Source organism: Ascidia mentula, chromosome 5 (genome assembly GCF_947561715.1).
Source record: "Ascidia mentula chromosome 5, kaAscMent1.1, whole genome shotgun sequence".
Taxonomy (NCBI): Eukaryota; Metazoa; Chordata; class Ascidiacea; order Phlebobranchia; family Ascidiidae; genus Ascidia; species Ascidia mentula.
The window spans coordinates 9263810-9286842 of NC_138570.1; the positions used below are offsets into that span (position 1 = coordinate 9263810).

The 23033-nt window shown below is 39.8% G+C and overlaps 5 protein-coding genes across 6 annotated transcripts; 3 read left to right on the forward strand and 2 right to left on the reverse strand.

Annotated features, from left to right (window-relative positions):
• Window positions 1-387: 387 nt before the first annotated feature.
• On the forward strand, window positions 388-5083 carry LOC145902679 (uncharacterized). 2 transcript variants are annotated; one of them, XM_082990752.1, is made up of 11 exons: window positions 389-740; window positions 1158-1243; window positions 1326-1352; window positions 1711-1746; window positions 1891-2119; window positions 2411-2561; window positions 3131-3269; window positions 3484-3615; window positions 3676-3779; window positions 4154-4267; window positions 4365-5083. In XM_082990752.1, exons 1-11 carry the CDS (start codon window positions 556-558, stop codon window positions 4518-4520), a joined length of 1359 nt encoding a protein of 452 aa, XP_082846878.1. In that variant the 5' UTR covers window positions 389-555; the 3' UTR covers window positions 4521-5083. The 2 variants fall into 2 exon arrangements, with proteins under 2 accessions (XP_082846879.1, XP_082846878.1); XM_082990753.1 differs by lacking the exon at window positions 1326-1352 and having other exon boundaries at window positions 388-740.
• A 579-nt stretch (window positions 5084-5662) lies between these two features.
• On the forward strand, window positions 5663-9324 carry LOC145902248 (solute carrier family 75 member 1-like). Its single transcript, XM_082990139.1, has 10 exons — window positions 5663-5852; window positions 5969-6065; window positions 6161-6423; window positions 6540-6728; window positions 6852-6954; window positions 7010-7103; window positions 7190-7313; window positions 7882-7972; window positions 8062-8109; window positions 8336-9324. Exons 1-10 carry the CDS (start codon window positions 5721-5723, stop codon window positions 8545-8547), a joined length of 1353 nt encoding a protein of 450 aa, XP_082846265.1. The 5' UTR covers window positions 5663-5720; the 3' UTR covers window positions 8548-9324.
• Window positions 9325-9471: 147 nt separating this feature from the next.
• On the forward strand, window positions 9472-10639 carry LOC145902855 (uncharacterized). Its single transcript, XM_082990951.1, has 4 exons — window positions 9472-9538; window positions 9624-9667; window positions 9777-9894; window positions 10407-10639. Exons 1-4 carry the CDS (start codon window positions 9472-9474, stop codon window positions 10637-10639), a joined length of 462 nt encoding a protein of 153 aa, XP_082847077.1.
• Window positions 10640-10883: 244 nt separating this feature from the next.
• Window positions 10884-16539, reverse strand: LOC145901643 (transketolase-like). Its single transcript, XM_082989401.1, has 14 exons — window positions 16275-16539; window positions 16066-16183; window positions 15838-15951; window positions 15657-15754; window positions 15506-15589; window positions 15333-15440; window positions 15145-15272; window positions 14880-15079; window positions 14636-14800; window positions 14423-14579; window positions 13732-13946; window positions 13378-13468; window positions 11686-11856; window positions 10884-11301 (listed from the first exon to the last, which is right to left on the reverse strand). The coding sequence occupies exons 1-14, from the start codon at window positions 16385-16387 to the stop codon at window positions 11183-11185; spliced, it is 1881 nt and encodes a 626-aa protein (XP_082845527.1). The 5' UTR covers window positions 16388-16539; the 3' UTR covers window positions 10884-11182.
• Window positions 16540-17305: 766 nt separating this feature from the next.
• Window positions 17306-22917, reverse strand: LOC145902856 (C-type mannose receptor 2-like). The gene is made up of 7 exons (XM_082990952.1): window positions 22844-22917; window positions 22508-22710; window positions 22309-22444; window positions 21889-22149; window positions 18153-18445; window positions 17954-18089; window positions 17306-17650 (listed from the first exon to the last, which is right to left on the reverse strand). Exons 1-7 carry the CDS (start codon window positions 22915-22917, stop codon window positions 17386-17388), a joined length of 1368 nt encoding a protein of 455 aa, XP_082847078.1. The 3' UTR covers window positions 17306-17385.
• Window positions 22918-23033: the final 116 nt, after the last annotated feature.

Here is a 23033-nt window from a genome sequence, read left to right on the forward strand (position 1 = left end):
AAGAAATCACATGCTTGCAAAAGACTTGTTCCCAAAAAAAAACCTCGCGTAATCTGTCCTGTCAATTAAAAACGTTGCACTATTGCCTTAAACGTAGTAGCAAACAATGCTTCAATACAAAATGGTGACTACTTAAAACAGCATTTATCTTAAGTAAGAAAAACTGACTAATTTTAGCCTGCGGAAATAAACGTTTCTGTAATTGGGCAAACAACCGTAAGGGGTGTAAAACTTCTTTACGACAGCGAAGGAAAGTCGAACCTTATTGATCGACTGCAGAGAATTTCGCCAAGTTTTCCTTTATACTTTCTCCCCTTTAACTCCACGGACTCTCAGCCACGTTCATTAGCACATATTTGTGTTGCGAATGTTTGCTGTCGCGCCACATAACGTGCGAACGCCCTTTTGTTTCCGTCTGACATGGCAGCAAACCACTTTGCTTTTTATCCGCAAAATCAGCGAGTACAGTTAGCCAATCTCTCCGCACTGAGAAGGATATAAAAGGCGTCGAGGCTACTGGTGACTTCGCAGTCTGAAACATTACGTTTGTGCATAATGTGTGCAAAGATGTGCAACTTGGCATTGAAATTTGTTGTTGTGAGTTGCATTTGCTTGTTTAACACGTCCGCGTCTCGCCTTGTGCGTGTTCACAATCGAGTCAGCAGTAATTTGAGAAGAGAATATGTTCCGCCTCATCGCGACCATCGCTTCATTCTTCGATGCCTCAACGGTCAAGATATGTAAGTTGTTTTGTGTGGGTTGTAAAATCGTACATCCTGAAAATATGACAAAACAACTGTTCCGTAGAAAATAAAGTACTGCATGTGTGGGCAAAGAATAGCAAATTATATAACGAAGGAAGCTTCAAATAACGCACGCTCGTTTTTTCTGCGAACGAGCTTGCATAGTGTTCAAGCAGCATTTTGCTGGTATGTTGCGCAACAGAAATATAGACTTTTAGTGACATTTTGCCAACTAAACTATCATTATTTTTTCATTGGTAAGTGGGTTGTGTAGTTAACAGGCAATCTATGAGCTCTGCAGATGCTAGAACGCAACGGGGTGTTGCAGTAGTTTATGCCGGAAACCTGGCGTGTCGCAAGCAAAGCGATGCCTATACACGTGTTGTTTAAAAGGTTTTGTATTTTGCTCCACAGACCGGAACATCGACGTGAACAATGCAGAGCAATGGAGGATGTCGTCTCAAGGATGGCGGAGTTGAGAGCCCTGAACCGCCGTCGACGTAAGTTTTAATAAACTGCAACTATTATCAGACGGTTATAATGATAATTTTTCAATTTGATTTTACCTGTTTTATGACTCAGGTATATGTAAATCTTTTCCTGTGACTGGTAAGTATTGGTTGAAGGCTTGCGTTTTTGCGAAAAAGCAAAATTTTTCAAATTTTGCCCAATTGGTGCAGTGTAATTGCCTTCATCAAAATAATTCCTATGTTTCAAAACTCCTTTTCTTTGTATTTGGCATGAATTACATTTCCTTTGCTACTGTTAATATTGCGCATGGCACGACCATCGCGTAGTTTGGTTAATTTTAGACTTTCTCTACCGCAATCGAAATGACCTTGACTTTTCTGCTGATAATAATAAGTAATTGACGAGTTTGAGCTTGGCGGCAGTGTTATATTTGAAAGCAATTGTTGCAATCTAATCTAAAAAAATTTACTTTGGATTTTTCTTTGGTATTTTGCAGGTGATATAACGGGACTTCAGCAGGAATATATCAAGGGTAAAAAGGCATAAAACTTTAAAATATTTGCATTCCAATAAAAAAGTCATGTTAAGATTACGGAACAGGTTTTGCCTTTTAATGCATACCCTGAACAAAACAGCATAAACGTCCAAGTTCAACATAACGCATTATACGTTTCAGATATCGCTCTCATTAACAATGCAGTGCCTGAAAGTGGCGCTGCATACAACACCTTGAAAGACAATGTCGCATCCTGTGCCAATTATTCATCGCTTGTCAGAAATCAATGGAAAGGTTTCCACAACAGAAAAGTGTACAAAGGAAGAAAAGTCGGCATTAACATTTCTCCAGTTTCACAAGAGTTGAATTCAGACGAGGTGGAAGCAGTATTTGACCCTATTTCGGACAGGTAAATATGAAAGATGTTTGTCTCAATCACGAAAGTAATGTTACATTTCTATTTTAAGTAAACTGAATGGATGGCACCGCAAGTATAAGACAACATTTTTCTGTGTCATAATATTTATAGCAATAGATTTGAACTACTTGTTTATAAGTGGTCCTATACCTAAATATTAAATATTTGAACAAGAAACGCGGTTGCCGAAAAAAAGTGTAAATCGAAACTGAAATGGAAACTAAAATAACACGAATACGAAATTGATATCTGTTTACAATTTAAAACGCAATAATTTTCCAGAACACGCTTTCAAAGTGCAACGCCAATGTTTGCTGATTTAATTTTACTTCGGGCCGCTCCTTGTCAAATAGACGAACGATATGGCACCTACGAAATTGTGGTCCAAATGGTGGAAAACGAGAGAACGCTGCAGCTGTACCACGCCGAGCAAGTATGACCGCCCCGTTAACTTTGCGTCGCAAAGCGAACTTGCGGTAAAAAGGTGTTTGTATACAAAATTCCTGCGATAACGCGTTCAGGAAAAATACTTTTTATCGCGATTTTCTCACGCAAATGGTCAAACTTTCTCCGAGCCTAATGCCACAGAATATTCCCTCCTCCCTGCAGCTGAACGAACGATATTGTGTTTTTTCATGTGGCGGATTAAACTCGTATCGCTTTGCGAGCTAGTTGCTAATGATTGACAGACAAGGTCGAAGTCACAAGATTGGCAACACCGCAATACGTGCTGTAAAGCACTTCGAGCGTTGTTGGAAGAGCTTCCTAACCGCGGCTTGTGAGCTGAGTCCGCAAAAGTCTAACTTTTACAACTTTTGATTGCAGCTATTTAAAATGTACTGGGCAATTTAATTGCACATCATAAACTAATTTATACTCCAAAACTTTTAAAAGCTGCGGAAAAAAATCGTGTCAATGGCATTTCCTACATTTTGCATGTTATGCCTGTGAAACATCATCATGCAAGGTGGACACAAAATCATAAAACGTACATATTTCCAGGCAAGTTGTCCGTCGTTGGAAGGCTACTTGATGGTGGTTAATTTAGATTTACAGCCCATCTGGCATTGGGTGATTGGAAGCACAAACTCGACGCTCAAATTGCGAATTCGAGTCCGACCAATCGAGCAGGTTTTGACAGGTACTTCCTTTCTTTGCAGGAGTCTTATTTGCGTGAAAATGCTTATCTTAGCTCCGTGGCTGGTGTTACATTAACTATTTGGGTGCGCAGGCGAGATTAAAGAGTGCTTTATCGCTAACTCCCTCCAGCTGCTTCCAAAGTTTGGTAACACAGATGTCGATCATCTAAACACTGAGCTAAAGGGCGTTTTTAATTGAGGCTTCGATTTTCCCAGGGTCTCGTTCCTCCAATGAGGTCGTCCAAGTTTTAAGAAGGGCATTAGCTCTGACGGTGATGGCTCGCAAACCACCAGGAGCACCGAAGAAGAGACTGAATCAACCGTCCGCTTTGCTTCCTAATATGCAACGTAAGTAGCTTAGATTCTAAGACTTTTGAAGGGTTTATGGTTACATCATCATATCAACAGGAAATGGGAGAAGCCGTCGCCACGCAGTTGCAGGCAGGGCATCGTTGATTTCAACCGCTGCTTGTCACAGAGTCAGCTATTCTATCAACTTTGATGCAAAATTTGTGAGATGTCAGATATATCAATTAACAGATAATATTAGGACAGTGATGTGAATTAGCACGTCAAGTTAAATTTATCGTATTGGTTTGTGATAAATAAAAAAAGTAGGCTACTTTTATTAGGTAACATTAAATAAGGCATATCTATTAGTGGATTAAGTTTGGAAAATGGCAAATTTAACAACATAAAAAATGCCTTCAAAAATTTTAAAAACTTTAAAAATGTTTGAATACTTCTGTTGGAAAGGAGCACAAAGTCTTATTTTCCAACCCACGACAGGCCACTTGAAATCACCGTTAAACGGTCACTTGACTCTGTGTGCAGCACTGCTGTGTGATATCATGCGTTGCTATGTGTGAAACAATTTTGTTTTCAGCAACGAAACATAGCCTACCCGGTATCCTTTGACATTGGCGAGTGCATCGGAAAATGCCCTTTTCCCCTCTCGGAACGCATGAACAGTACGAACCACGCAGTGGCAATGAAAATGGTAAGATTGTGCTACCTAACATAAGCATCACGTATTGTAAGGTTTTGTTTATGTACATTGACGTATGCCACTGAATGTAACAAAACCTACCGTTTAGGAACAAGTTTTTAATCCAACACCACCTGTGCATCCAACGGTCGATTGCGTTCCAACAAACCTTGGTGACATAGTGGAACTCGAATTCGACTCGGAAGGCAACATAGTTCTGGATACGCTGGATGAAGTGGTTGTAAATCAGTGTGGTTGTTTGTGAAACGTTTTTTCTTTGTATTGTAAATCGCATTGTTTGGTAATTTTCGTAACATTTTGTTGTAAGTTCCCTTTCACGTGTAAATGGTGGTTGTAGCCGAGGAGTTGGACATCATTACAGTGTGACACACTTTTTCAAAATGAGTTATTAACACAACGATTCGTTATTCCATTCGTTCCGGCTGAAATCTTGTCCTGCGCAGTCCAAAGTGTCTTGATGTGCCTGTTCTAATACCCCGGATTAAAAGTGGAAAGCCTGTTAGTATTTGCTACAAAACCATGATTTATGTTTTTAACCTTACGTTTGTGTTTACGTGTGACATTAAACAACCTGTTGTTGGTCGCATATAAAATGTACATTATTTTTTTTGTATAATTATCACTACCTACTTACAGAAATGACATTGACCCCCAATCAATCGGCTTTATTTTCATGTTTTACGCTTCAAACACTAACTTATAAGAAACAAATACCCACCCAGCACACAACAAATAAATCTTGTTTTTCATCTTGTTGTTCACTTCAGACACTCTCGGTGTTTCAACATAAATTTTCCCTGTATATGACATTTGATTTATTCAGTTGAATCACATGAATAATGAGCAGAATGAAAAGGGCTAGGTTTTCCTGACATGCGGTCTTGTTTTGCGGAAACTTAAGGAAAATATACTTTGAAAAGGTTTCTGTTTAAGGTAAAGAAAATAGTGTGTTGATGACGTATTTCTTGTTTATAGGCATAATCCAAGTAATGGTAGTTCTTTCATATATGATACTTGAACCGTAATATTTTAATTCTCTTCTGCATGCACCAATTAGTTGTAGGAATACTAAATTCTCAACAGACGATGGCGCTGCGCGTCGCGCCTAAAACTCGTTTTTGTTCAGGGGATTTCCTTTCATGTCGTGACGTTTTATTTTTATGCCTCTGGCAAATTAGGAAGTTAGAGTAAAGAAGCTCAGTTGGATTCAGAAGTGTCGAATCACTGTATTCTGGGACTGTAGAGTCACTGTAACAATTTTTTAACCAGCGACACAATAACAACTGCGTGACATGCGCAATTTCTTTTCTTTAAATGGAAAAGTTATATCACCATTTTTTGTAACATAGCCAAACTTTTGATAACTTTGTCTTGTGTTGCAGACATATCAATAGCTTATTTTCTGAGAATTATCCTTGTCACAATTGAGGTTGGATTTGAGGACATGGATAGTCAAGTGAATTCCAGAAAAGTTTTATCAGCAGTATTTGTTTCATTGTTAATTGATCTTCTTGGTTTCACTGTGATTTTGCCTTTATTTCCATCACTTCTTGATTTTTACAAGCGAAATGATCAGGTATACGTTTAGCTGCTTTGTACTCCCAATTCAATTTAAACATTTGTTTGTAATTGTTGATAAAGCAGGCCATAGCAAAAGGTAACAAAAATGACCAACCGTATTACTGCTTTCAGGGTGGTTTGTATACTCAAATGGAATCAATGCTGTCTTCATTCAGACAGTTTATTGGGGTTCCAGAACATGAAGATGTGAATTCTGTTCTGTTTGGAGGTGTGTGTATGTAGCCAACTCTACTATATCTTAAAAACAATGTAAAACTAATGCTATTTCTCAAGGCAATGTAAAATAATGTGTGTTTTGTGCAGGAATGATTGGATCTTTATTTTCATTTTTGCAATTTTTAAATTCACCCTTATTTGGAGCTGCATCTGACACGTACGGACGCCGTTCTATGATTCTGTTATCCTTGTGTGGTTCCACAGTTGCATATATGCTTTGGGCAATTTCCGACAATTTTGCACTCTTTATTATTGCACGAATTGTGGCAGGAATTTCAGAAGCAAATGTCAGTATCAGCACAGCAGTTGTGGCAGATTTGCCGACTTCAAAAGAACGTTCCAAGGGAATGGTAAGGGAATGTGCCATAAACCTAAACAATACCTGTAATTTATATATACTTTTAGCATCACTTGAAGTGAACAAAGGTTGTTTAAAGATATACAGTGTAATACCTAACTTTTGCAGGCTTTGATTGGCATAGCATTTTCCGTTGGATTTGTATTTGGTCCATTGATCGGGGCTATTTTTGCAAAAAGTGTTGAAAATACATCAGAGTTTTACACAGGACCTGCAGTTTTCAGCATTCTTATCACTATTTTTGATATTTTGTTTGTCGCTTTCATGCTGCCTGAAACTTTACCGGCGTCAAAACGGGTGAGTAGGGTTTGGAATTTTGTTCATAAATGTTGGTTTTTGTAATTATCGAAGTGTCTTGCTCAAAAACTACTGGCAAAAACAAATATTCCACATATTAAAGTGACCATATTCTGTTTCTAGGCATCATCCATTGCCACGGGCCTCAAAGAATTTTGTCACTTGCTGAATCCCGCCTCCTTGTTTCAATTTAAAGCAATTCAATCTGTGCGGGGAACTAAAAAAGGTTTGTCTTTTGTTTTGAAATAACTGCAAAAAACAAAACATTTGTATTCTTTCAGAGAAATCATTGAAGCAATTGGGTTCCATTTACTTTTTGTACTTATTTCTGTTTTCCGGTCTTGAATTCACTTTGACTTTTCTGGCACATCGCAGGTAAATAGAGGATTTTCATGATTTCAGTATAATGTGCATTATACTTGGTCCTTGGTGACGGTGTAAATTAAATGAAATGTATTTAGGTTTTCCTTCACAAGAATGGATCAGGGAAAGATGTTTGCCCTGCTGGGCTTTATCATGGCTCTTGTGCAGGGTGGATACATACGCAGGAAAATGGCTGGCAAAGAAAAGCAAATTGCCATCAAGGTAAACTAAGGTTACCATGAGGATCAAATTTTCCCAATAAAAATCTCAAATTGTGTTGTGTACTCTAACTCCATTCCCTTTTATGCTGCAAAAACCAACTGTAATAAAATGCTTTGGCAGAAATTAACATAACAAAGGGAATTTAGGTTAAAACGAAATCACAAAACCAATGTATCCTTCCTATGTGTTTCAATGGGCGTTTACATTGTCAGCACCCCTCTCTGGGATGGGAGTGCAGTAGTTGAATGCTTGACATGGGGATGTAGGACGTGTGTTCGCAGCATAATTACATCCGGGCCCGATGGCTTGTTAGTTAACGGTTTACCAAACTTTCTAATGATAAACAAATAGAGTGGAATTTTGCTTGTCGTAAATGGCCACGTAAATTTTTTTTATTTTCTCCAACTTTGTAAAGTCATTCGAACAAAACTAAGTGGCGTATAGCTTAAAATATCGCGGTCCGGTCTGAACATTAGTTAATTTGCCACCGGCCAAGCCGCGTTGATAAACAACCGGACTGAAACAGTAATTGGCGACCAAACTAACACTAACTACTGCTCGTGTTCAGGGTATGACGTGTCTTATTCCTGGTTTCGCGATCGTTGGTCTTTCCACATCCACGTGGATGCTTTACCTTGGTTTGACGTTGTTTGCATTCGGTAAGTACAAACGGAAGGTGAAAGTACTTTGACTCGAAACCCTGTTTGCTGTATAACGCTGTGGTGCTAAATGTTCGTTTTTATTGCAGCCGCCGCGTCAGTGGTTCCCTGTCTTTCGTCACTCACTGCTTCACACGGTAGGTTAGCTCTGTTTAGTTGTTGTTTTAGGATTGGTTGGGTGTCAAAATAGCTTTCATGGTGTTCACAGTAAACAGCGGCATCACAAATTCTCTGGTTAGAAGACACTGATACACACGAGAAACCTAACAAGACTACCCTGATGCTTTTATACTTGCACCAATTGTAGCCAAAATACGCCCCTAAAATATGTGAACCACAGTTTATACCAACATGTTTTCGCAGGCCTCGAATCGGAAAAGGGTCGAGTGATGGGAATACTGAGATCGCTTGGAGGTCTTGCGCGAGCCACAGGGCCTATATGTGCCTCGGCGTCTTACTGGCTCATCGGCTCCAAAGTGACTTACCTGGCAGGCGGAATTTTGCTCGTACTTCCGTTGTTGATGTTGCGTCGACTGAATGTACACAAGGACGAGTCTGATCGCAAGGTCGAATAGTCATTGAAATCCGAGCCACAGTTATACAAAGAAACTACTCGTTTTTCCATGTTAATTGTTTTGTGTATCTGACAGTGAACATATAGACCTACCCTCTCATAGTACTGGTTTGGGAAGTATCAACACTTTACGTCGTTTTAAGACCGTAAATTGCTCTTGCGCTTTTATATTTTCATTCAATTACCGTTTTTAATGTAACGTGTTACGTAAGATTTTCCATGTTGTCGTTTCTCGCAAGTATGTTTATTCAGTTACTCGTCACCCCAGTCTTATTGTTCGTCCAAACTTTGTCGACAAATCTATGCACAGTTTCAGTTCCTGGAGATATTGCCACAATAACACTCCGACCCACAGTCTTTCCCCAGCTTTTCAAGCAAATTTCGATACATTCTGTCATATAATTTGCTACACACGATATAAAATCTGAAGCATTTTGTGTTTTTGCAGTCATTTCACATCACGAGCCAGCACTTTTGTTACACTTTGCAGAACAGATTCGATGGTAGCGAATTAAATGTACTTTTGTCAATATCATTGGAAACTATTTCGTAAAAGATTTAATAGCAATGATCTTTTGTTTTTGAACGTTTGTCACTAGTAGCACAATACCCAGTGCCTTGCGTATATATTGTTATATTGCTATTATTTTGACATCATTTCCAACATGCACTCTACATTTGGTATTTCCATTATGTGTGACGTGTGACACAGGCATCGTCGAACGGCTGTTGTATGTATTAACGTGAGATAATCGCGCAGGAAGCAATACACACAATGGGACCGAACCGAATTGTTATTCGTCAGGTTATGACGATTGCATTGTAAGGTGCCTTAGTCTGCTTGCTTCGGCTTGCAATAATATTTATAAGACAGTCGTTGCTGTATTTGGTGCTAAACCAGTTAGACAAAACAGCAAGCTCAGAAATGATTCGTTTATCTTTCGTTTGCGCGTGGTTTGTGTTTGTTATTGTATCTTCTGCAATACACTCCGGTAAGTGGTATTAATGAGTTTTGAGCACTTTGAAACAGCTCTAAATCAGTTTTAGACCTAAATTATTTATGTCATTTGTCTCCAGTAACGGCGAAACGCAAGATGGCACCATTTCAGCCTTGTTACGTGGTAAGTATAGGGCGGGTTGGCAAAATCGGTCAAACGTAAAAACTCCTCGTGGCCATGTATCAGTGAACGCTGCAAACAATTCTCATTGAACAAATTCGTATTTTTTTAGAATAACGGCGGTTGTGACCAAATTTGTACCAACGTTAAACAACATAACAACAAGTACACGAGAACGTGTTCATGTCGTCCCAACTTTAAACTACTGGATGATGGAAGAACCTGTAACGGTATAAACAAACTCTCCTTGCTTTAATGCATGTTACGCATGCGACAGAAATAAGAAATGTTGCCAACACCGCCGTTGTTTTTTCGGTATATACGCAAGGTCTACTGTCCGTATATTTTTTAGATTTTATCCAATTTTGAATATCGATGTTTTAGAAAATACGTGCTTATAGTGTTGACTGGTTTTTGATTTGTTTGACATTCAGACAACTCCACTAAAACCGTCGTAATGTCCAAGTTTTAAAAAAATAGAGAATGATTGGAGGTAAACGTATTCATTTTCTGCAGTCCGTGTGTTCGGTTCCCGAACACTTTACTATCATGGGATGTATGTCGGCGACTAAAGTCACGAAGCGTTTTTACCAAAAATTCCATTGCATCTTAGTAGTGAAAGTTGGCCTCGTAATTGGTGGATTTGCTTCATATTGTTACACTTAACGCTTGAGCACAAGTCATAATGCAGACAACTATCCGATGATTGCTTCGGTTTAACGCTTGGTCGCTCTTCCCACAGGTACGGAAACGGAGAAGCCAGTTAAGCACAGCACCAAGCCGATATGGCAAGATTGGGAAAAATGGGTCGACTTAGGTGCTCTGCGCACAGTAGCTTTCCTGATGGGTGTTTTTGTGATTGGATATATGGTGATGTTGGCTTGCAGTAAACTTTGTCGGTCCAAGAAGAAGAAGAGGGTTACTAAAGGTGGTGAAGAGTATGTTCCCCTGACAACGCATGTCGACCCGGAGTAAACGTTGACTTATTATCGTATATCCCGCTGTACTGTTTTCAACTTGTGCCATTGGTTGTTTCGCAAGAATCCACATTTAAACAAATCAAGCAATGCATGTTCATAACCGTGTGACCAACGATGGCGTATTTTTTTGCAACTGCGTACGACATTTGTAAACCCATCCATGTGTTTACTCATGTTGGTACAGGTTCTAAATAGCGACGAACTTGTAAATATCTTTCTTAAAGCTCTACACATGTATTTTGTACAACCGCATTGTTTATTTTTGCATATATGCGCCCTCACAAAAATTAGAGTGGAAATGTCCGCAGTTTAACATTATGTCGATACGTAAACGATCCCGTTGCCAGCTGGCTCATCAACTACGCACACACAATTTACAGTCAGTACATTAATGGAACATTGTACGATTCAGATTAGCTCAAGCACGAAGGCAGTTACAGGTTTTGCAGAATAAAATATTGACCGGGCTATATGTCGGTATAAGTTAAACCGGTATGAAAAGTTTATACATTTTTACAGTTCACGGTATACGATTTTTCTACATTGCTTTTACCGCCTTCACAATGGCGGCCGCATCAATTCCGAAAGCCGCAAGAAGTTCGTTCGGGGCTGCGCTGTAGGGCAGACCACGGACAGCCAATCTCTTCTGCACGATACCTGGAAATAATACACAACAACACGACCATTAATCTGAGGTCCAGACCGGATATAGGTGCAGTTCGCAACTGTATCCTGCGTATTAACACCAAGCCAGACGCGGATGCGATTATAACAAAACAAGACTGTCTACATATGCTGCAAGTTGGTGAAAAACGATTTACAACCACATTGTTACCGCATCAGATAATAACGGGTAATACGCAAAAGACGCTCAAATCTGTTTAATAGACATATGAGAATCCCTCAAAACGAGGATAGAAATACCCCAAGTACCCACGCCAATACCTCCACATGACATCAACATGACATAATAGTATATTCCTTTAAAATGTGTCCAAGCAAGTGGGAGGTATAAGATTGAAAAGTGGGGAGTTTTTATACCTGTTTCCTCGGACAAAGCTTCAGCGACAGCCGAACCAATGCCTCCCTCTTCATAGTGATCCTCCACTGTGAGAATGCGACCTCCAGTTGCCTTGGCAGCAGCGAGGATGGTGGCCTTGTCCACTGGTTTCACCGAGAATATGTCGACGACGGTGATGCCAATTCCCTCACCTTAAATACATTTTCAGTGTGAGTAAGTTTGTCGAAACTGGCGCACAACATATTTTGTGAATTGTGTGTAAGCTGCAGACAGATGGCCACTGTTTCGACCTAAAAGGTCTCCTGTTTTATCTGTTTGGGTTGCACCTAGTTTGGTGCCCAACGGATGACGGTGATTGTATAGTCACCACAAAGTGGAAGTCTTTGCTTGGCCGTTTGGTCAGCAAAGTCGTCTTATAGTCACACCAGCTGCACTGAGGAGACCTTTTAGGTCGAAACAGTGGCCATCTGTCTGCAGCTTATACACAATTCATATTATTGGCTCCACAATGCTTAACATATTTTGTCATTGGGTCGTTTACTCGCCACCTTTTCAAGTAACTGATAGAAATTTTCTTACACCATAAAACCTTTCCAGAATTAACATTGTGCAACCTGAACCAGGAATTTTAATAGAGTTCAATCGACAAACGAGCAACACACAGCTACGGCTTGGTGCATTTACCAAAAGTGACGGAGAAAGGAGAATTAGATCAATCTTTAAACAAACAATAGGAACGCAGTTTAAATGTTTGACCTCGGTCAATACGCCGATCCCACTACGCCTCCACGACTGGTCAATTTTGTCGAGTCAGCATTACACACAAACGTAGTAATTAGTACTTGAGACCACAAACGCGTAGTCACGGTGATATGAACGCATTCCGGAGACCCTTTCGCGGCGTGAAAGGCGAATTAAGAGGTAAGTTAAATATAGCACTGAGCAGTACAAATTCTGCACGGTCCACAGGGCACCGGACGATATGATTCACAGCTCAGTACAGACATGAAAAAACCACCGGCTGCTGTGTCACACTTAGCGGGCAGCGGAATTTCGTGAGCAATTTATATCGACTAGTGTTTACGCCAGCGGACAGATTCGGCGTGACAAAACGCACCTGTCAGTGTCGCTTCGTGAAATACAGTCGGATACTCGTTTTTTATCATAAATGCATGATACATTGCGTATTCGTGGCGCTTGTTTCCATTTGCTTACAGTTGGCGGTTCACACAATTTCGGTACTTCCTGTACGAGTATCTTATCCCACAGCATCATAAGGTGCGCGATATATTACAGGAAGGGAAGTGACAACGCTTGCAGGATTAGCAACATCATGCGCAGAGGGAACAACCGTTTGCATTACCTTTAGCCGGTTAAATGTTAATTCATTGCGATTTACTAACGCAAAGTCCTAACCGTTTACAACATACGATTTACCCTCACAAATATAGTTTCGACGATTTGCCTCCAAGCAAAAATCGCTTAAACAACTTTTGTTTAAGCGTTATCCTGCACAGAGTAAACTTGATATAGCCCCGTAATAGGCAAAACTATTGCACCCTTCACCAAACCACAAGCGCAACATTTAACAACAAACAACAACATGGTAATGTTATGGGAAGTCCGTCGAAGCGCATCATTCGTAAATTTAAAACCATGACTTACTGCTACGATGTCTAACAAACAAAAATCAGATGTAAAGTGAGATGTACCTTGTAATATGTCGTGTGCCTTCAGTGCTTCGTCCAGTGTTACTCCACCGCCTATCACTGTTACTTTGTCTCCGGATTTTTGTTTAATTACCTAAGAAACAAGCAAAATGTTATTACCCCTCAAACACTGCTCGCGCGTAGCTACTTTCGTTTTGAGTTTTTCCGTTTTATTACTAAGCGCGTTGTACTTACAAATACCTGTATTTTCTACGGCGTTTTTTACACATAAAATGCACTAATGGTATATATAGTGCAACGTAGCATTGCCAAGCTTATGATTTTTAGCATAAAATGGCTGTATTACCACTACTAATCAGCAAACCGTGCACTTTACAACCAGAAAAATCAACAAACCTGCGATCCTCCAACTTTAAACTCTGTCTTGCCGGTGTAAACTACTGAGGTTGGAGTACGCGCACCACGGATAAAGCAAATACCCTTGGTGTTGGCGGCCAGTTCCACCGCCCTTTCTACAGATACAACATCTGATGGGTAGAAAACTGTGGACCCACAAACGGCTCGGAACATAGCCAGGTCCTCCAGGGCCATCTGTGAGGGACCATCGGCACCTGTAACGATAAGGGTTTCAATGTTAGTGGAGTATTCTAGACGGTTTTACCATCTTTACCGATAATAGGTTCATTTGGGTTTATCTGGAAATGCTAAAAATCTTAAAATTGAATGTTTTTCATGCTTGGGCAATAATTTTGCGGTCCAGGTCATATTGAAATAGTATGTTTCATAGGAATAGATGCAGCGGATGAATGATACATGAAACTAACAACAAAACTTATGCAATCGAATGTATGATCAATTGCATACAAAGAGCACAACCAACAGCATTGCGTCAAACTGTGGACAAATTGCTACTTCCTAAAACAACTGATTAAATGCAATTAACATACACTGCTCATCTGTTCAAAGTACAATATTGCTGTGTTGGATGTCAACAGTAAACACGAATAAAAACTTAAGCATATTGACAAGCACATTTTTCTGTATTTATTTTTACTGTGTCTTTAATTCAGAAAAAAAAAACACTTACCAATTGATATTCCACAGTGGGACCCAAAGAAGTTGATGTTGGTGTGACAGACTGCTCCCATACGAATGTGATCATATGCACGAGCAAGAAATGCTGCGAAGGTGCTGATGAACACAACAGTGCGATCACGTGTTGCCATTCCAATTCCGACCCCAACCTAAACCAAATGAGTAATTCACCTAATTTCATCTATGAATTTAGTGACACACTTACCATGTTCTGCTCGGCAATGAAGCATTCAATGAAGCGATCAGGAAAGGCCTTTTTGTAGTCTTGTGCAAAAGTTGAGTTTTTCATGTCGCCGTCCAAGGAGTAAACACGATCACAGCTCTGACCGATCTTGACAAGAGCCTTTCCATAACCAGCCCTTGTTGCCACCTAACAGCAATATATAAAATTATGCACAATATATTTTTAGAAGTTTGTTGCAGTTGACAAAACAAGACTGTTTACAAACCTTTTTGCCCAACTCATAGTCTGGAGGTGAACTCAGTTTGATGTTAGAGATATTGACAGGTTTCGCATCATTTACTGGTTGTGGTGGGGTAAGTTTTATCCCAGAGCTCTGTGCCACGAGCCCGTTCAGGTAATTCAAAATTTCATCTTTTGATGCTGGGGCAACTGGCTTGCCATGAAATCCATGCAAGTTCTCCTGACCTTGAAATGATTTTAAACAGCTATTAACAATACTGCTAAAAAATAAAACATACAACAAACTTTACCAATCATGTTCTTCCCCTTTAAAGTTTTGGCAACCAAGCATGTAGGCATGTCTTTGCACAGCTCAGCATCGCGAAAGCACTTGCTAAGGTCATTTACGCAATGACCATCAACCTCAACTGAATGCCATCTGCAACCAAAAGTATAAGAACATAAAAACAAACACTGATAAACATTTCAAAAAACTCACCCAAAGGCTGCAGCTCTCTGTCTGTAAACATCTGTCTGGTGACCAAGTGCAGTTGGTTCTGATTGGCCCAAACGGTTTACATCAATAATGGCAACCAAGTTATCTAACCTAACAAGCACACTAGTTAAGACAGTAAATGTTAACAAGGTTATTTAATCAGTTTTAATACTTACTTGTAGTAGCTTGCAAATGCCATTGCCTCCCAAACAGCACCTTCAGCCATTTCACCATCACCAAGCAGACAGAAAACTCGATAACTACAAAGCAAAAAAAATAAAGGATGATTAAGTTTGTAACCATGTATATTTATAAAGTAACACATACTTTGCTTTATCGATGTACTTTCCAACATATGCCATGCCAACTGCCATTCCCAGGCCTTGGCCAAGTGACCCAGTGGCCACATCGATAAAATCGATTTTCTGCAAAAAGTATGGTGTAAGATGGTAAAAGTGGCCCTTATTCACCTAAAAATGATGGCTTGGTAATGCAAAAATAAATTTACCGGTGTAGGGTGACCTTCATAAACGCTGCCGTACTCACGCAGTGTCATCAGCTGTTCTTGAGTCATGTGGCCTGTTTCTACCCATGCAGCATATAAAGCTGGACAAGCATGCCCCTGATATAAACAAAACTTGGTAAAGTGGCATTGGAACATTTGGAAAATCAATGTGACACCACATGTGATTTATACTACAAAAACTTTTGTAAAAAAACACCTTTGTTTGCTCACCTTGGACATTACAAACCGATCTGCAGACAAGTCTCTGGGTACATCGATCTTGTATTTCATAACCCGGAAAAACAAGACTGAAAGAATTTCAGCACAGCTTGATGATGATGTTGGATGTCTGCAGTATATAAGGTTAAAATTGAGGTAAATACAGCAAAAAAAATGCATAGCACGATAATTGCTGCAAAATGCAGTTAATTAAGACGTACCCAGAGTTTGATTTGGATGTAGACAGAATACTGTTGATCCGAATTCTGTTGGCAATGTTGTTCAGCTCATGAACAGTTTTGTCACTGGGGGGTGAGTAGCTATCAACTTCCATGACTTTCAGTAAACTTTACTTAAACTTAACCGGTCTGAAATGTACTTTTATAAAGTCCGCTAGCGAGATGATGGGGTATCAAAACGCAATTTCAGGATAATTACGACTTAAAATGGTTTGATATTGCAACAAAATCAATACACCTAACACAACAAACTTAATGAATACGTACCAAAATACACCCGAAATCGCTAAGATTCGGAAAACTGCATCACGCTAGTGTGCCGAGCATCGGAGCCTGGCGCGACATAAGAAGAGAAAGCAACAGCGTGCAGAACCGCGCATGGCTGAACTTTTTTCCTTGTGAAGTCGTGCGTAACAAAGCAGAACGGATGACAAAGCAATTAAACATATTTGCTTAATCACGACATCGAAAAGGTGCCAGACATAAGTCAACGATTTATGGTTAGCCAAGCGACGAGGTTGTTCTTGAAAATTGCACAGGATCATATCATTACAAATACATTTTGAGACTTGCACGTTACATTTTTGTGTTCCTTTGTCAGAACTAACAATGACGTTATGGCCGCAAGTCGTAAAGTTTCCCACCCTTGTTGTAGCCTAATCTGGTTTGTTAAGAACACCGATCGGGCTCCATATTTATTTGTTGTGTGTTCGAACATTGGCAAACAATTTTGAAGAATATTTAAACCTATTTGACCTTAAGCTTCACAGGTGTCGATTAGGCATTAAAACTAACAAATCCAACTGACTTTTAAGTCAATATCTTTCGGGAGTCTTAAGCAAAGAGGACAATTTGATATGGTCCAACGGACATCAAGTTCTTTGGAGCCAAGCATTATAAGGTTATCGATTCTGGGGTATTGAACGCTCCAATTCCTTCCTCTTTAAGACAACAATGCAATAATTTATTTAAACGTTGTATGATACACATTACTCAAACTATAATAGAGCGGTTGCAGCTTTTATTTTGGGCGCCTCAGGAAGAGTGAGAAACGCACACAAACAGCAGGGCATGCGAAATAAACACACGACCATTACAGGGTATATCTCTCGCATATTGCTCGCTGCGGACGTGAACAAGGATGGTCATCCATTTGATAATTGTAATGGAATCCTATGTGAGCGCAATCAACTTCGCTCGCACCAAGATTGTTCGGTTCCCCAGGTGCGAAGTTTGCATTATCCGCAGTCCTCAGAACACCATCAATCCATTTCCACGTTCCTTCCGTCTCCAAGTCGGTCAAACCAATCCAATAGTATTCTGATCCGGCTGGTTTCACCAGTTGTTCAATAATTACCCTTTCAAAACAGAAACAACGTGGGTTTGTATCAAAGGGTCACCATTATACCACGCGAAAAATTACAGATCGAATAGTTTGTTAACGAGACACGTTGATATAAATTCGATCAGTAGCAAGCATAGTAAGGAGCGAAGACCCGAAATATTTTATAACTTATCTCAGCCATGGTAAAAAGTAATTCTAAAATAAAATTTAGGAAATTAAACATTTTCAGTTTGATGCATGCTTGTAATGTCCATTTGCAGGTGAAAGTGAATGAACGCCAAGTAGGCCTAGAAGCAGTAAAGTCATAAAATCTTACTTGCGAGTAATAGGATCCCTCAATCCGCTGGTAATTAAGTCACCTCCGATCGATTGACAATAACTTCTCGCGTTTTGCCATGAGCTTAAACTAGTGCGTACATGATACTGCTTTAACATCGGTTTCCAAACTGGCCCTGAAAACAAAGATTTTTCTTCTTTCGAAAATGAAAAATTCCACAATGTTTAAAATGTTGAACCTGACAAAGATTGGAGACGTTGTTCAATCCTTACTAATCGTTGGTCGCCATGAACCCCTGGGGCTCCTCTGTCCCCTTTTGGCCCCTGCTTGCCAGGAGATCCCGGAGGACCAGCCAGACTCGATGCGTTGTGCGCCCCTGATCGAAACAAGGAACTTGCATATTTACATACAAGCAGCTCCCCATCGTCCGGACTGTGACATCTGATACTGGGTAAAGCGATCATGATCATACAAGCTAAAAGAATGGGTTTCAACATAACGGAATTCTGGTTGCTCAATGATCCGTATTTTCTAGACTAAAGACAGATTTACTTGCGCCAATGCAAAACACATTCCTTTATATGCAAGTTATAATGACGTATATTTCTTCTTTTCTTCCTTTTTTGCAGTCGTAAACAGCGTTCATGCCTTGGGCAATGTAGAATGGAATTTTTCTGCACCTGCAGACAAGCTCTGCTGAGCACTACTAAAATTTCCAACATAACTAAACAGCGCATAGTGTCTGTTTCGACTCACACCTCTATATTCAATTACAAATATAGGTTTAAATCTGTTTTCTTGCTGTCGTAAAGAACGTTCTTACGCTTGTGCATATATATTTGAAATTCTGCCAGGTCCACTCCTTATTTAAATCTCTGCTAAGCGCTACTGGATAAATAAACAGCTTATGCATGATGATATTTTAGACAGTGGTTTCTTTGCTTGATGACAAATGTGAACTGTATTTTTTGTGCAAAAAAAATGAGTGCATGGTTCATTGCCCACAAAAAATAAGTAATTTCAATGTCGTTATTAAGTAGAAAATTATATCTTTCTTCGCAAGTTAATTTGCAGTGGCGGTTTGCACGCATTACACATTATGGAACTGTTGGCGTTGGTGACCTTTGCGCCACGGTACCGTCGGTTCTTTGAATTGAGAGGTTCAAGTGGAGCTGAAAAAATGCCCGAATCGTAAGCTAACCTTCAGATGAATTTTTATTCTCCAATGCGAAAACTTGAATCGTTTGAAAAAACTATCTTTCAAAAATTGTTTCTGAAAATACTGAAACTGAAGCGTACTTGAGAAACTGAAATCTTTGACACAAACAAAGTGATAACGCATGGGAAACTTATTGTACCGTGAATGAGCCTTGTGTACAAATACACAATTGTACAATAGCTTCTTGAAGTGTATGTCCACAATTGCTTGCACCAGCATGTTGTTGGGCTTGTTTTCCACAGGGTTTACACAACGTTAGATGCGGTGACCCAGCTTGCATTCTTTTCTAAAATTACTGCTGACTCGAACGAAACCGGTATGCTACCATTCGCAACAACAGCAGCTACCTATAGTGATTTTAAAAAAGTCTTTGCAGAATTTATTTGAATCGCGTTTATTTTTTCTTTTGATAACAAAGGTATTAACATTTTTGTTTGTAATACACTTCAAAATTTGAACTCCTTGGGTCCAGATTGGAAGCCGCTTTTGAAGCAGTATTATGTGCGCAACACCCGAGGCTCGTGACATAACACCAGCCGGTTTTACCAGTCAATTGGAGGAGATCTGGTTACCAGCGGAATGAGGGATCCTGCTACTCGCATGTAAATAGATAAAAAGCGTAACGTTTGTAATTTTCTGCTCTTAGTTATCGCCTATTGTAGTAAGCACCGCAAAATTAAGATGATGGGCGACGGAGAGGCTTCACTGCAAAGCTAAACTTTCAGAATATTACATCGCTATATTTTTGAAATTTTTACTATACATGCCGATATATTTCAATAGGAAAGCCAAAGCTGGTATGCTAGACATAGCGCAGACGTTTCGAACAACGCTTTGTTGATCATCAGTGCTAATCATAATTAATGAGTTGCATCATGGCATGCACAGAGGTTTGCTTTCTTGTTTAAATAACTCACTCCAAGTTTTTGAACCCAAAAGCCGATAAAATTTTGCGAAATGCACAATCGTTTGCTCTTTTTTCTTTTTTACCTGGGACTATTTTCAGCAAGTTGCAAGTTTGTTCGGCTTGTAGTAACGAATGCTTATAACATATTTATGAAGAGATATCATCAACCGCTTTGTCAAACCAGTTGGTGATGGTTATTACTGGATCGGGTTGAATGACTTAGACAATCTTGGGGATGGCGTAGATTGCGTAAATATTGGAATTTACGACAATTATCAAATGGATGACCATCCTTGTTCACGCCCACAGCGAGCAATATGCGAGTGATTTGTGGCTTAAACTTGCAAACAAGTCTTGCCACTATACATTTTTCCAACTCACTTTTTGGAAAAATAAGTTGCTTTCTGGTTCGCAATAAAGGTTGCAGTTTGTCACAATATAATGCGCTACACGTGTTTTAAATTAAATTTACCTTAAGTTATCATACGTTCATATTTCAGGCCCTGTATGGAAGCCGCTTTTGAGGCAGTATCACATCGCCACCAACCTAACCTCGTGGCAAAACGCTAGACGTTATTGTCAGTCGATAGGTGGAGATCTGATCACTAGCGGAATGAGAGATCCACACACACACGGAGGTGGGAATGACCTCTGAAGTAATTTTTCGCTGAATTTTCTACACATACAAAATAAATGTTAAACCTATTATATTTTGCCAGTAAGTAGCATGTTGGCAATGCAAAAAGAATACGTTTCGAACACTAATACTGCGTTCATCATTAATACAAAACAGTAACTGATTTCGCAGGCCACGACCAGCAGTGAGCAAGCAAAATGCGTGGTCACTGCTTGATAATAGCTTGCACAATCAGTTACTGTTTTGCGACGATGAACGCAGTATTAGTGTTTGTGTTTGATTACCACACTGCCGGCAAGTTATTAGCTTTGGCATTCCTTTTAAATGTTATGCTCGTATTTTTCCATGCCCTAATTTGGACATTTTATAGAGACATAATAGAACATCTAATGAAACCATTCAATTCCGATTTCTGGATCGGTCTCAGCGGTTTGGAGAGTGAAGGGAGCTTTGTGAGGATCGACGGCGTTCCGGCAAATGGGGAGAACACGAACTTCTGTACAAATGAACCCAACAATGAAGGTGGTGTTTCGAATGTGGATTGTGGCACGGTCGGACCTTACTGTGGGTATAAGATGGACGATTTTTCGTGTGAGAGAGGGCAACGGGCTATTTGTGAGAAGCTGATGCTCTAAAGTATTGTTTAAAACAAGGGACACAGCGGGATTTGAACCCAGGATATTTTTTGGACTTTTGCGAATATTCAAGTCTACCATTTGTAAATGAACTACAAAGGAAATAATAATAATTGTGGGGCAAATTATGGGCACTTTGTAAAAGAATTGCCTCGTGAATTTTACATTGCAAGTAAGTAAGAAAGTAAAGTTTGTATGACATAGTTTTTCTTGCATTGTCAGATACATCTTGCTATTGCCCTATGTCTAAAAGCTTTTTCCACCTTAATCATTTTATTGATCGTGTGTACAACTAAATAAATGATGTCAACGTTTTTGGATCGTAGTTTTTACAGGATAGTTTTACTGTTAAGTGAATTGGATTTCTTGAAATGTCACCTCATCAGTCTATTCAATTACCCTGGGGCAGAAAATTCAAATATTTATTTATACGTTGTATGATACACTTTACTGAAACTATAATAGAGCGGTTGCAGCTTTTATTTTGAGCTCCTCAGGAGGAGTGAGTTAAAACGCACACAAACAGCAGTTGTAAAGGGCATGCGAAATAAACACACTACACTATGCGACCATTACAGTGTATATCTCTCGCATATTGCTCGTTGCGGACGTGAACAAGGATGGTCATCCATTTGATAATTGAAGTGGAATCCTATGTGAGCGCAATCAACGTCGTTCCCACCAGCATTGTTCGGTTCCCCCGTTGCGAAGTTTGCATTTTCCACAGTCCTCATAACACCGTCAATCCATTTCCACACTCCTTCCGTCTCCAAGTCGGTCAAACCAATCCAATAGTATCCTGATCCGGCTGGTTTTACCAGCTGGTCAATAATGACCCTTTCAAAACAGAAACAAGTTTTGTATTAAAAGATCATCATTAGTGACTCGGATATTAAACATTTGTTTATTGATCGGATAATGAACATTTGGTGCATACTTTTACAGGTTGGCAGTGTCTGTACCTCAAGTAGAAGCCGAAAAGTTATAAAGTCTTACTTGCGAGTAATAGGATCCCTCAATCCGCTGGTAATTAAGTCACCTCCGATGGACTGACAATAATTTCTTGCGTTTTGCCATGAGCTTAAACTAGTGCGTACATGATACTGCTTTAAAATCGGTTTCCAAACTGGCCCTGAAAACAAAGATTTTTCTGCTTTCGAAAATGACAAATTCCACAATGTTTAAAATGTAAAACCTGACAACGATTGGAGATGTTGTTCAATCCTTACTAATCGTTGGTCGTCTTGAACCCCTGGGTCTCCTCTGTCCCCTTTTGGCCCCTGCTTGCCAGGAGATCCCGGAGGACCAGCCGGACTCGATGCGTTGTGCGCCCCTGATCGAAACAAGGAACTTGCATATTTACATACCAGCAGCTCCTCATTGTCTGGACTGTGACATCTGATACAGGGTAAAGCAATCATGATCGTACAAGCTAAAAGGGTGGGTTTCGACATTACGGTGTTCTGGTGCACAAAGATCCGTATTTTCTAGACTAAAGACAATCAGATTCACTTGCGCCAATGCAAAACACATTCCTTTGTAGCAAGTTATAATGACGTCTCTTTCTTCTTTTCTTCCTTTGTTGCAGTCGTAAACAGCGTTCATGCCTTAGGCAATGTACAATGGAATTTCTGTCGCAACACTTCAATCAAGCTCAGCTAAGCGCTACCGAAATTTAAGTGTAGCCAAACAGTGCTGCAAAGCCCAACACTTATTATATA